Source organism: Oncorhynchus tshawytscha, linkage group LG05 (assembly GCF_018296145.1).
Source record: "Oncorhynchus tshawytscha isolate Ot180627B linkage group LG05, Otsh_v2.0, whole genome shotgun sequence".
Lineage (NCBI taxonomy): Eukaryota > Metazoa > Chordata > Actinopteri > Salmoniformes > Salmonidae > Oncorhynchus > Oncorhynchus tshawytscha.
In genome coordinates this window covers 64853575-64866389 of record NC_056433.1, presented here as the reverse complement: position 1 = coordinate 64866389, position 12815 = coordinate 64853575, and the positions used below count along the sequence as shown (strand labels likewise).

The 12815-nt window shown below is 44.1% G+C and overlaps 2 protein-coding genes across 2 annotated transcripts in view; one reads left to right on the top strand and one right to left on the bottom strand.

The window, feature by feature from the left end:
* LOC112251597 (sec1 family domain-containing protein 2) overlaps positions 1-9584 on the top strand; it is a 186703-nt gene extending 177119 nt beyond the window's left edge. Inside the window, exons 7-9 of the mRNA XM_042322251.1 lie at positions 5853-5987; positions 7761-7880; positions 9132-9584. Coding sequence (XP_042178185.1) covers positions 5853-5987; positions 7761-7880; positions 9132-9224 — 348 coding nt within the window. The 3' untranslated portion in view covers positions 9225-9584. The remainder of the gene's footprint in view (positions 1-5852; positions 5988-7760; positions 7881-9131) is intronic.
* An 889-nt stretch (positions 9585-10473) lies between these two features.
* Positions 10474-12540, bottom strand: LOC112251128 (ras-like protein family member 11B). The gene is made up of 3 exons (XM_024421880.2): positions 12273-12540; positions 12033-12166; positions 10474-11391 (listed from the first exon to the last, which is right to left on the bottom strand). Exons 1-3 carry the CDS (start codon positions 12382-12384, stop codon positions 10894-10896), a joined length of 744 nt encoding a protein of 247 aa, XP_024277648.2. The 5' UTR covers positions 12385-12540; the 3' UTR covers positions 10474-10893.
* Positions 12541-12815: the final 275 nt, after the last annotated feature.

Sequence of the window (12815 nt, the reverse complement as noted above, 5' to 3'; positions counted from 1 at the left end):
ATGACTAAAGATGAGGCTATAAAGGACTGTTTTGTCTTGTGGGTAGATGGGGAGATGAATGAATTGGTTTGTTTGTTTCATTTGAACTCATAGGCCAATGTGTTCAAACCTCTCTTTCTCTCTGTATGTGAATGCGTGTTGAGATGAGTTAGTCATGTGTTTACTCCCAAGTTTGTTTGTTTTGTTTTGTTTGTGTTTGATCACTGAGCTGACATGTATTTACATGGGGAAGTTGAAGTGCTGGATGATATATTTTTTTAAATAAAATGTTGCTTTTATATAACACAGTCAGTCTCCCCACACATGCCTAATATGGCTGAGATGGCTGTCAGCATGAGGTAGAATCACTTCATTAGATGCTGATGGGGTGAATCTGGTTGACAGGTGTCAAAGGTGTGAGGATTCCATGTCAGAAGGGTGTGTCTACCTGGATATTACTGTATCACACCTGAGTCAAGCAGAGGAGGATGGAACTATTTGCTCTGTGTTGATACTGGTTGCTAGGTGTCCAGAAAAATATATCTCTTCAAGTATTGAGAGCACTGTGTGTGTGTGTGTGTGTGTGTGTGTGTGTGTGTGTGTGTGTGTGTGTGTGTGTGAGCTACCCTTTCTAGAAAGAAGCTAACATCCAGAGCAATGTTCCCCCAAAAAAAAAAAAATCGGCACAGAGCCAATTTCAGGTCTGCTGAGGGTAAACTAAAAATTTGAGAAAATTCTGTTAAACTTCTAGCGCGCGTTTACCGTGAACACTGAGGCTGTAGCTACTTTTAGTTTCAGTTTTAACATTGGCAATGTAGGCTGTGGTGGCTATTTGATCATAATGTAGGCCTACCAGAGTTGCCTGCCATCAAAAACAATGGAGAAAATACATGCCATAACATTTGAACATGGAAATTGCTGTTCTATCATTCAGCCTACATGCAGCCAATGTGTGGTGTTCAATGTAGGCCATTCCATGAGACTTTTAAAAAAACATGCAGGGTTTTACATTAACCTTTTTATCGACTTGTCCTTCAGACTGAAAATGTTGTGTTTGATGCAAGAAACCATTTTACAAAATAAAATGCATTATTATTCCCATACCATTATTAGAGAGAATCAGACAAATTACGCTACCATCTGCCTATTGGCTACTTGGCTTATTCAAGCCTGTCTCAAAATACAACACTGCCGCTTTAAGACAAAAAAAAGCTCTTTACCTGACTAGCTTTGTAAACATGTCTAGAAATGTACGCGTTTTCTGCTCTTATAGGAGGCAATCGCTCCCCTATTTCTAACTACAAATTATCTATAACTGGGCTAATAGCTCACTAAATAGCAAAGGATATGAACAAAATGTGCACATGTGACTACATGCAGCTCTCGCTTTGATCTCAAAACAAGCGTGTCTACTCATCTACTGCTCATGCTGTATACACAGTCCAGTTCAAAGTAAATGGCACAGATCCATATATGGCAATGGTCTGTTTGCATTTAGGCCTACTGCAGCTCTGATTTGTTTATGCCGCACAGGTCTGTGTAGCTCGGGCAGAGTACTCTGATGCGCCTTCAACAAAATCTCTTGCATAGTTTTGGTAGGTTGCATTGAAAGTGGCTAATATTGCATTGATCACAATTGCCACAGTAAAGGGAAACGTTGATAGTGTTTACAGGGAAAACTTTAGAAGTGGTCACCAAATCATGTCAAAATAACTTTCTCTGTCAAAATACAAGCCGAGCTCTACCACTCAGATGTATTTTTTACATGACTTAAAAAACGGAAGCTTATGCAACATTAGGCTAAGTTATGAAGGGAAAAGGGACCAAATTATTAGGGTGAGGCACATGGGCTACTAACAGCTTACTACATAACATACACTTAGTATTACTTTCTTAGCTACAGTATACATATCTCCCTGGCATATTACATAATTTTTGCACCAGCATACAATACAATTTTTGACTCACCTTGTTGTGCTGTGAACAGGAATGTGGAATGGCAGTCCTTCTTGTGGGCAAATTTTGTCATCAAACTGTCATCAAAGTCTGACTTTCTCTGGATTTGGTGCTTTCAAGAAAACTGTGAACTTCAGGTCGGAGCTCTAGAAAGAGGCCAGGGTTCCCGTCTTGAAATTCTGTTCAAAACATATTTTCCCGTGGTCTAATGCACTGCATCGCAGTGCTAGATGTGTCACTACAGATCCTGGTTCGATCCCAGACTGTGTCACAGCCGGCCACGACCGGGAGACCCATGGGGTGGCGCACAATTGGCCCAGTGTTGTCCGGGTTTGGCCAGCCGGGTTGTCCTTGTCCCATTGCGCTCTAGCGACTCCTGTGGCGGGCCAGGTGCAATGAACGCTGACACGGTCGCCAGGTGTACGGTGTTTCCGTGCGGCTGACTTCCAGGTTAAGCAAGCATTGTCAAGAAGCAGTGAGGCTTGGCTGGGTCGCGTTTTGGAGGACGCACAGCTCTTGATGGAACAAGACTGTAACTACCAATTGGATATCACGAAATTGGGGAGAAAAAGGGGTAAAATATATATCAATAATAAATAAAAAAAAATCCCAGTCTGAGATCGTTTTTCCCCAGAGTTCCCAGTTCCGAGTTTCCAGTTGTTTTGAACGAGGCAGAAATCATACTGTATTGACAGCATTGCTAATGTGGTCAACCTTTTCTGGCCCATAGTGTTGCATGTGAATGTTTATCCCTTTAAGCTTGGAAAAGAGACCCTTAAACCCAGACTTGGACCACACACCCACTCCACTGAATAGATAGCAGGCTAGTGGTTGTTTTGCAACACTTGCAGTTAGTCCCTGATTCCTTCCAAAACACTCATTGTTGAATTTGCGATTTCCAACTTGTTGTGCAATGTTCATGGCCAATGAGCACCGATACTTTTTATCTCAAATTTGTATTAATATGACAAGGATTGAAAAGGATTTGCTAGTAGATTGTCAACTTGATTCATGATGATGACTGCTTGTCTAGCTTGCTAGCTAAGATTTTGAAAGTATGATGTTGACATGATCAGTCCAGTTAAAGCGATGGTAGATATAACGTAATTTTATCTGTGGCCAATGACCTTGAGACTTCTTGGATGGGAACTTCTAATGTAACTCTATGGCAGCACCCAAGGGGCTTGAATTCTTTTAGCTCTCCCTGTAGATTTTGCAGTGACGTAGTGTGAGTAACAGAACACTGAACCAATCACCAGGCAACTAGAGAACATTACCAACCCCTACGCTCCATATTTTCCGCTGGAGGCCGCACCACCACAGAAAGCACTGAGCTAGGCTGAAACACCTGCATTTTGGAGCTGCCTTATGCGGCTTTATTAACGCAATGTGTTTGCAAACTGATATGTGACATGTATTAATGCCAAAATAACCAACAACAAAATATATATAAATATACAATACCAGCCAAAAGTTTGGACACACCTACTCATTCAAGGGTTTTTCTTTATTTTTACTTGTTTCTACATTGTAGAATAATAGTGAATACATAAAAAATGTGAAATAACACACAAAAAGTGTTAAACAAATCTAAATATATTTTATATTTGAGATTCTTCAAAGTAGCCACCCTTTGCCTTGATGACAACTTTGCACACTCATTGCATTCTCTCAACCTCTGCTGCAGAGGATACGTTTATTAGAGTTACCAGCCTCAGAAATTGCAGCCCAAATAAATACTTCAGAGTTCAAGTAACAGACAGGTGGGGCTCAAAACAGGTCTGTCTCACCTGCCCTGAATGATGGGTCACCACTGCAAACTGTAGCAATGAGGTTTGTGCAGTACACTATAGGCCCAATACATTATCGCTGCATATTGGCTTTGCTTGAATTGCCATGCCAGTGCATTGTTGTTCAGGCCATTTTTTTATAATTATATTTCAAAATTTGATGTAGTGTATATTTGATCACACCGTTGTTGTATTACTTGTGAGGCACAGCTGAGTGAGCACACATGTGAATAATTAGCTTTTTATTTTACTGGGCTGATGATGCCTGCTTCTGATGGTCAGAATTAGGCACCACTCATAAAAACAGCAGTCATGGTTTTGAAATCTCACGCTGTAGATTTCTTATGCCTGCTAAAGTACTGCAGACATGGTAATCTGAGCCATATGATTGGACAGTTGTAGGCCTGTAGTGCACTTGCTCTCTGGGCCCTCCGGGCAGAGTTTGTACATTGACACATAAAATGGCAACAGTTCGCCTACTCGGCACACAGTGCAGCTGAATCGGGTGAACCTACTTTCAACAGACCGAGACTAATAGAAAAAAAAACTAGGCTTATTGTTGGGTTTTTTATAGAAACGTCTGGCGATCGACTAGGAATGGTTTGGTTAATTCATGGTTAATTCAATTCAAGGGCTATATTGGCATGGGAAACATATGTTGACATTGCCAAGCAAGTGAAATCTCTTGGATCTCTCTGTGGGCTGATAGTTCTGCCCGGCAGTCTCGGCTACTGTGCTCTGTACCGGTGCATTTTAGAGGGGACCTTGCTCCAGACCCTTCTGAGCACTCTGCTATTTCGAGAATTCTCATAAAGCTCTGCCAAACTTTAACTGTGGCTGCATTGTTAACTCGGGATATGAACTTCTCGCACATAAAATAATCTGGTTTACCTTGTAACCTAAAAATGGACTGCTTTATAGGCCCGGGTAGCTGGTCAGATTAAACCTTCAGTCAGCGAATTCCTCTCTTTATTTCTTGCTCTATTTCACTCTTTCTTTCTGTTGTCTCTGTCTCTCTACACACAATAGCGTTGTATGGAGTTTGTCAAGTGCAATTGGAAAATATGACTGTTTTCTTTATAACCTTCAGAATGTGAACATTGATAACTTTATTTATAATAGTCTTTTCAAGGTGCCCTCTCCTTCATGCTCAGCACTCTAAGGTAGAACTTTTAAACTGAATACAGTAGCCTGTTAAAGTCACAGTGCTTTTAGTGTGAAAGGATAGAATGAGTACAGAATAAATATATTAGCCAAATGGCTAAGAAGGGTTGGTGAGTGTGTGTGTTAGAGGGGGAGTGATGACATATGCAGCTTGGGAAATGTACACCTCCTGGGTGTGTATCTGTAGAGGTGTAGTGTTCTGCCAGGGTTTATGGGAATGTCGTGCCTGTCTGGAAAGGTGGGGTATTTTTTAGAGCAGGTTGGGTCATGTCACGTTGACTATCCATCCATATTCACCTAGCTAACAGTCTGCCTGGCTGACTAATACTTGGCTGCAATCAGTATATGCGCCTCACAATAATCACCACGGTAGACTAATCACACAATAACAAGGCAATTTAAAACGAAATCATCAGCACACCCACACACACATAAACACTTATCATACAAACACTTGTTTTCAACAATACCCTCCACAACACACTGGCTCATAACTGAAAACAAAGCTATTTTCATCCCCAGCAACAATAACGCCCTTATAAACAACTCAATACCCTCGTCTCATCTGCATGGACCTTCTCAATAAGAGGCCTGCCCTACAGAGATGAGCTGTTTCTAACTCTGCTTCATAGTTATTCACATCACACCATCTCTCATTCATCCAGTGATGGAGGGGACTAGAGGATCACACCACTGTTAAGGGTTCTTCAAACACAAACTTTATTCCAATAACCCAGACAGACACTACTCACCCAGATACATACCTAGCACAGAGATGTAATACACACTCCCACTCATTATATAATCCCTGTGTTATATATGGCTCACCCTCCACTTTGTTGTCACTATGGCATAACTCACAAGTACAAAATAGGACAAAGCACAAAGAGACTGGTAACTAGTGATATTTGTAGAATATGTTTTGACTGGCCCTGTTCCTCTGTGTTCCTGTGTGTTCTCCAGGCGATGTACCGTCCGTTCCTCAGACAGGTTCTGGAGGAGATCTTCCACCCAGACAGACCTGAGTCTCCCGACATAGAACACATGTCTGGAGGCCTCACCGACATGCTCAAGACTGGCTTCAGTATGTTCATGAAGGTGAGAGACTGAACCAACCACACACACACACAGATGACAAACACCCTCGTGAGAGGCTTATTTATGAAAGGGTAATATTAAAGGTTACTTTCTCTGAACCATAAAACCTCTAGTAACACTATACACACCCTCCATACAGTAAATCACCCATATAAAACTCACTGACCACGGCACAGTATAACATTTAACCATAAAACACATGGTTACACCCTTTAGTCTGTACCACAATATACCTTCACTGTCTAGCTCCCTGTCTTCACTGTCTAGCTCCCTGTCTTCACTGTCTAGCTCCCTGTCTTCAATGTCTAGCTCCCTGTCTTCACTGTCTAGCTCCCTCTCTTCACTGTCTAGCTCCATGTCTTCACTGTCTAGCTCCATGTCTTCACTGTCTAGCTCCCTGTCTTCACTGTCTAGCTCCCTGTCTTCAATGTCTAGCTCCCTGTCTTCACTGTCTAGCTCCCTGTCTTCACTGTCTAGCTCCCTCTCTTCACTGTCTAGCTCCCTGTCTTCACTGTCTAGCTCCCTCTCTTCACTGTCTAGCTCCCTGTCTTCACTGTCTAGCTCCCTGTCTTCACTGTCTAGCTCCCTGTCTTCACTGTCTAGCTCCCTGTCTTCACTGTCTAGCTCCCTGTCTTCACTGTCTAGCTCCCTGTCTTCACTGTCTAGCTCCATGTCTTCACTGTCTAGCTCCCTGTCTTCACTGTCTAGCTCCCTGTCTTCACTGTCTAGGGAACAACTCTCAAAAGACCCCATCTGTAGTTCTTTAGTGTGTGTCTGTCTGTCTAGGCGTAGGTGTGTTACTGTGTTTCTCCTCCTCCCTCCACTCCTCTCCCATCCCCTCCCCTCACTCACTCATACACATGTACCTTACACTTGGTTGGTGCTACAGTGCAGTGGGTTTGTGTTGCCAGATGGGGGGTGGGTGTTCATATCTCTTTAAGGATGCACATGTAGATGCTGGTCTGCTGTTTTGTGTGTGTGCAGGTATAGCTAATGCACTCATACAGTACATACTGTATGTAATATGAATACAAATGAGCACAAAGACCCGTACCCATTTGACCTACTACATTGCACACATGTTCAGTCTGACATCCACACACTTGTGCATATTGATCAATGTAAACACACACACATGTTCAGTCTGACATCCACACACTTGTGCATATTGATCAATGTAAACACACATGCACGCGCACACATACACAAACACACACACTCTGACAGATAAAGGCTACCTATTGTAAGACACATGTTGAGCCAGCCCAGGCAGACAGTCCTGATGCACATGTCTGGCCATCCCGGACCAGTCCCGCCCACCTGCAGCTTTGATTGTACGGTTATTATTCAAAGGCTGTAGTTGTGATCTCGGCGTCGCTCCCCAGCCAATAGAACACAGCCATTACCCGTAGGCCAACCAATCACACATAGCTGGCACACCAGACCCCCTGACTCACACTCATGTACAAATCTGTGTGTGTGTCTGGAATGAGTGTTGTTTAAAGCCTTCATGCTGAATAGTCCACTCTGACCACTGCACTCCAGCTGGGCAGTGACTCAGACCAGAGAGGGGAGAGACTGAAGGACAGCAGGGGAGAGAGACATAGGGAGAGACAGAGAGTCAGTTTATGCTGAACTGTAATCAGGCTCCACAGATTGTTTTTAGAGTTTCAGCTCACAAACCATAGCATAACCTTGAATTATGATATGGTTAACTTGTGGCAATGAAATTACATGAGCTAATTTTTATCCCAATCCCTAACCCCTCCCTAGGTGAGCCGTCCACACCCCAGCGACCACGCCCTGCTCTTTCTCTTCCTGGTGGGAGGAGTCACTCCCTCTGAGCTTCGCCTGATCCGCGAGGTAGTCTCCGCCCACAAGCCGGGCACACAGGTGAGAGACCACGGCCGCTTGCTCTCGACTCACCCGGCAGAGCTTGCATCGAACAAACAGCGCAAAGAGGGGGGATTTGGAGAGCTAGGGTGAGGTGTAAATAAATCAGAGGAGATACGAGAGGCCAGGTGCAGTCTTCGCTGCTGTGGTATGAATGTGTTTTTTAGGCTACAGCTTTCCAGGTTATGGCTCATAACACACTGTGATGGCTTTGCGAGGGTTTGTCATCTGTGTGAGTGACATCAAAAGAGGAGCCTGAGGATAAAACACAGGGAGGGGACGACCACAAAAATCTGGGTGCTGAGTTGAAGAAAGTCAAGAGTAGCTATATATTATATCACTCTCTCGCACGCACGCACGCACGCACACACACTGAGACATATTCTCAGGTGACAGACAATGGATAGTGCAGAAAGGAACTAATGTTATATACACACGTGTACATTCTTTGTGTGTGATGTGGTAATGCATCTGATTGTGTAATGTGTGTCTGCTACAACACACTCTGACTCAACCACACGCTAAACATCCGTGTGTATTGTACTCTGTGTGTACATGGTTAATGAACTGTAAGCCAGTGTACTGCAGTACAGTCTAATCCCTGGCTAGCTGTGTTAATGAAAGGCCTGAGCAGCATCAAAGGCTGATGTCATGAATACATCTCTAATCAGAACAACAGAAGAAAGAGAGAGGCTCTTACTGTAGGACCCTCATCCTGCAGCCAGTGGCCCACACACTCTCTGACCTCAACACGCACTCTAACCCCAACCCATTCAGCCTGCTCGATCTGTCTGTCTGCAGCTAGTAGTGTTCTGATAAAGGCTGGCTTCCAGGAACGTATAGATCCTCTAAGGACTTGGTTATTAATAGATTTAAAAGCAGTCAGAAAATGGTTTTGTTTGGACTAATGAAACATAAATAGTGAATAGCCTGGGTTTGTCTAATGTATGAACTGAGTCATTGGGTCATATACTGAATGTGGATGCAAGGCACAACAAACTCATCTTTATCTAAACACATATGAATGATTTCTATGGGGTCAAATTAAATCAAATTGTTTTAGTCACATGCGCCAAATACACCTGTAGACCTTACAGTGAAATGTTTCCGTTCACATTCAGGATCTGCTTTAAATAAGTAGATAGTCTACTCCAGTTGTCTAAACACAACCAACTGTTGTCTTTCTCCGTTGCTGATTTAGCAACGAGCTAGTCGGATTCTCCATGTCTGTCTGTCTGCTCTCTGTCCCAGGTGCTGGTCCTCTCCACCAGACTGCTGAGACCTACAGATGTCCCTGAGCTGCTCTTCACCACCCAAAGACTGGTGCCAGACATCGGTGTGTGAGCACAGAACAAGGACCACACACTCTGCTTTCTGGAGAGGAGAAATTAGATGCTCCATTGAGGTTTTGTGGTTTGGTAATGGATTGGAGTCATTGGTGTGTGAGCAGAGCAGACCAGACATAAGACTAGATGATAGAAAGAGGATCTATTTAGGCTTTTTCAAAGGCATTCCTAAATGTTTAGTAAGCTCTGTATCCCATCCCTTGTACGCCCTAAATCACATTAAGGTAATTAAGTGTTCATGGACCTATTCCAAACTGTACTGAATGTAAACTTGATTCTGTCTTGAAGTTCAACTTAAAGCAATGACATTCAAATCGAGTTGTTTGAATTAAATCTGAATACATTGAGTGAAATGAAACAATTGTGTTAGTTGTTCTGACTGTCCTATACAATGTGTGAGCTCATTACAGGTGAGAGAAGTAATGTGAGGCGTCTTGCTGGTTTTCAATATTCTGGCACAGTACAGAATTAAACCACTACATCGGGTTCTCAGAGAGAGCGAGCTACGGTGGAGGGCCTCTGTGGTAATGACAGGCCACGGTCTGTCCAACAGGGGTCAACAGTTGAGTTTCACACACCATGTCACTAACTGCCCTGAAGCTTCTTTTTTCTTCATGTTCAGATGGGTGTTTCATGTTGACTGGAGCCTGATATTCTCAATCATAGGTCAGTAGACCCCAGATCAAATCAGCATGAACTGTGAACCTCACTAGTGACAGGAACTTTCACATAACTGTGGTGTCATTGGTCACACCACCCAGGTTGAGGAACAGCACCTCTGAGGACAAGCCTGAACTGGTGTGGTATAGTATGCTTCATTGTAGATAATGTCTACACACAGCCCAACCTATAATACATGGTTCATACCTGGCTCGTATAAGTTGTTTGCATTTTACTCATGAGGTTATAAGACAAGAGTCATCATGAATGCAATCATTTTATTTTCAAAAGTATGACAAATAACCATTTGGTTTTCTTAAAGTGCATTACAAATAACCACAACATCCCACCCAGCCCCATACCCTGCTGCCCCACAGTGATCCTGCCTTCCACTCATAGTTCACTACCATGATGTGCAGAATGATGGTTTTGGCTGTTGTACAAGGAATGCACTGGGGAACAGGAGTTTGACAGATGAGAAACTGAACAGTGAACGCACTCTGACTCAAGTGCATGGCTTGTCTGACAATGTCAGTGTCTTTTAGCATTGCCATGCAGTGGCAGCCTGAGGTTTTTGTTTTTTTTTAAACTGTAAATTGCCGCCAGCTAAAAATACTCTGCAGTGTCCGTCAAGGCTTTTGTTACCAGGAGAAGATGTCAGTGTTCACACAATCTGGAGTGTATTTGGGCTTCATTCAGCTCCTCTGTCCCTTCTGGACTGACATACCAACACCTCCCAGCTGCTGTCCCTCATAGCAGACGTCTGCAGACTCAGTGAACAGTTTCACCCCAGAGGTCATGACCTCTGTCAGACAGTGACCTCGGTCAGAGGTCAAACTTGAGCCTCCATTTTGTCTCTGCTGCTCGTCGCAGGTCAGGCTGCTCTATCCATATAGGATTGAGTCCCCAAACGAGACAGGAATCTTCTGTCCTCGTTTCTCCTCATTCAATGTATTTTCTGTAGCCACTCTGGACCATGTTGTGTAGTAGACGAAGCCAAGTACTTCTCACACAGAGGTGACCGTCCTGACTTTAGCCGACAGAGCCTGCTTGAAGCGCCTCTTCAGGTCCTGCATGTTGGGGGACTTGGGCCTGGGGATGAGGGGTGAGCGTCCCTTCTTTTCTGCTGCTCCAGTTGTGGTGTGGGAGGACAGGGAGGCTTGGGGCTGCTGCTTGGCCATGTGGCAGCACAGCCTGTGGAAGGCCCCATGCACCTGGCTGTAGTCCTCGCTGGCTGACACCTCGTAGAAGGAGCAGCCCAGTGCCGCCGCCAGCAAGGGGCCCTGTTCGGCATCCACCCGCCTCATGTGCAGCAGGTCTGCCTTATTGGCCAGCAGGATGACAGGAGGCACGTTGGCCCCGCCCGCGCGGGCCACCAGCTGGTGCAACTGGCCAATCAGGTCGAAGCTATGGCGGTCAGTCACAGAGTAGACCAACACCACAGCATCTGCCCATTGGATGGAGCAGGTCACATGATCAGGGAGGCTGAGGCCGTTGCATGTCACCTGAGGAGAACATGGAGATCATGATTAGAGAACTGTTACATTGGAACTCATTTAGAACCGTGTTTAAAAATACATGAATTAACTTCATAAAATCCAACCTGGACAGCCTCATAGCTAAGTGATTTAAATTCATGCCAGACCAAATATGTTCCCATCATTATGCAACAGGTATGTTTTAATAAATTGATTGCTGTAGTCTAGTCAACCAGTGGGCTGAAATGTTACTCCTCTCCTGCCTCTACTCTCTCCTCCTGAGTGAGTAAAGGGGAACAGGGTGATGGTGATTGAGGAGACAGAAGTGGGGTATCATTTATCCCTGGCTCAGACATTCTCTGAATGGGAAATTAGAAGGCCAGACTAAAAAAATAAAAAAAACTCTGTACTTTTAGTAAGAACAAAAACTGTGGGTTTGGACCAGTGCCCAGAGCAGGGAGGGAAGAACTCTGAACATAAAGCGCAAACTTCACATAGCCTACTATGGTTTTGTGACTACAGTAGATACTGATTTATTCATTCAGAAAACCTCACACTGATCAGAGGCTCTGGTGGACTAGCCTAAATAAATGTTGGTCTGTGGGCACTCAAACGCAGTGGTCTCGAGCGCATTTGGAAACGTAGCAAAAAGCAAATAGTGAACTTACATCAACACCCGGCGTGTCCTGGACTTGGATGGCTGCCTGCTCTCCGTCCACTTGGACCTCTCTTGAATAAAGGTTTCCTGCGTTTCTCTCATAGTCGCCAATAAAGCGCCTTGTCAGGAATCTTACTACCAGAGCTGGAATAGAAGACCATAAGTTAATCATCATGTAGCCTATGCATTTATAACATCAGTTACTAAAATACAGTTGTCAACATTTAGTTTAACTGATTTGTCGATTTACCTGTTTTGCCAACTCCGCTGCCCCCAATCACCGCTATTTTGATGGTCCGGTTAGACGGACACTCTGGGGTCGCAAACTCCGCGATGGTTGACATGTTCTGTATCAGACGCATTTTGACTAATTCCTTGTTCAGTTTTCAAGACGATGCTGAATCCAAATTGTTCAATAATGTCTCTGATGAAGCAAAAGTAATCGCTTATATTCGTTTAAAACACAACAACTTCTCAATTGTTAACTTGAACCAACTGTGTGAATACTGTGCACTACGAAAGCACGGTGGCTTTTATAGTGCCAAAGAAATGCTTCTCGCTGATTGGCTACTGGCAACAGTACGCTCTCTCGGCTCCCTGCCGCCCCTCACGTGGATCCGCCAGCCAAACACAAGGAGAAAATGAATGCCCCGTGCTACAGTTTGGTCGGTTCGGATGAAATAACAAAACATCCTTTATTTGACAGAAAAAGTGTTGATAACTACTGTAGAGGGGCTGGGGCGATAGTGATTGTCCAGATATATGACATCTTATATGGCATGGAGCCAGGAAC

Coding starts and splice junctions, on each gene's coding strand:
- LOC112251128 (XM_024421880.2), bottom strand. CDS start 12,384: ATGCGTCTGATACAGAACATGTCAACCATCGCGGAGTTTGCGACCCCA. Junction 12,167..12,272: donor CAGCGGAGTTGGCAAAACAG/GTAAATCGACAA, acceptor CTTCTATTCCAG/CTCTGGTAGTAAGATTCCTG. Junction 11,392..12,032: donor AGGACACGCCGGGTGTTGAT/GTAAGTTCACTA, acceptor TGTTCTCCTCAG/GTGACATGCAACGGCCTCAG.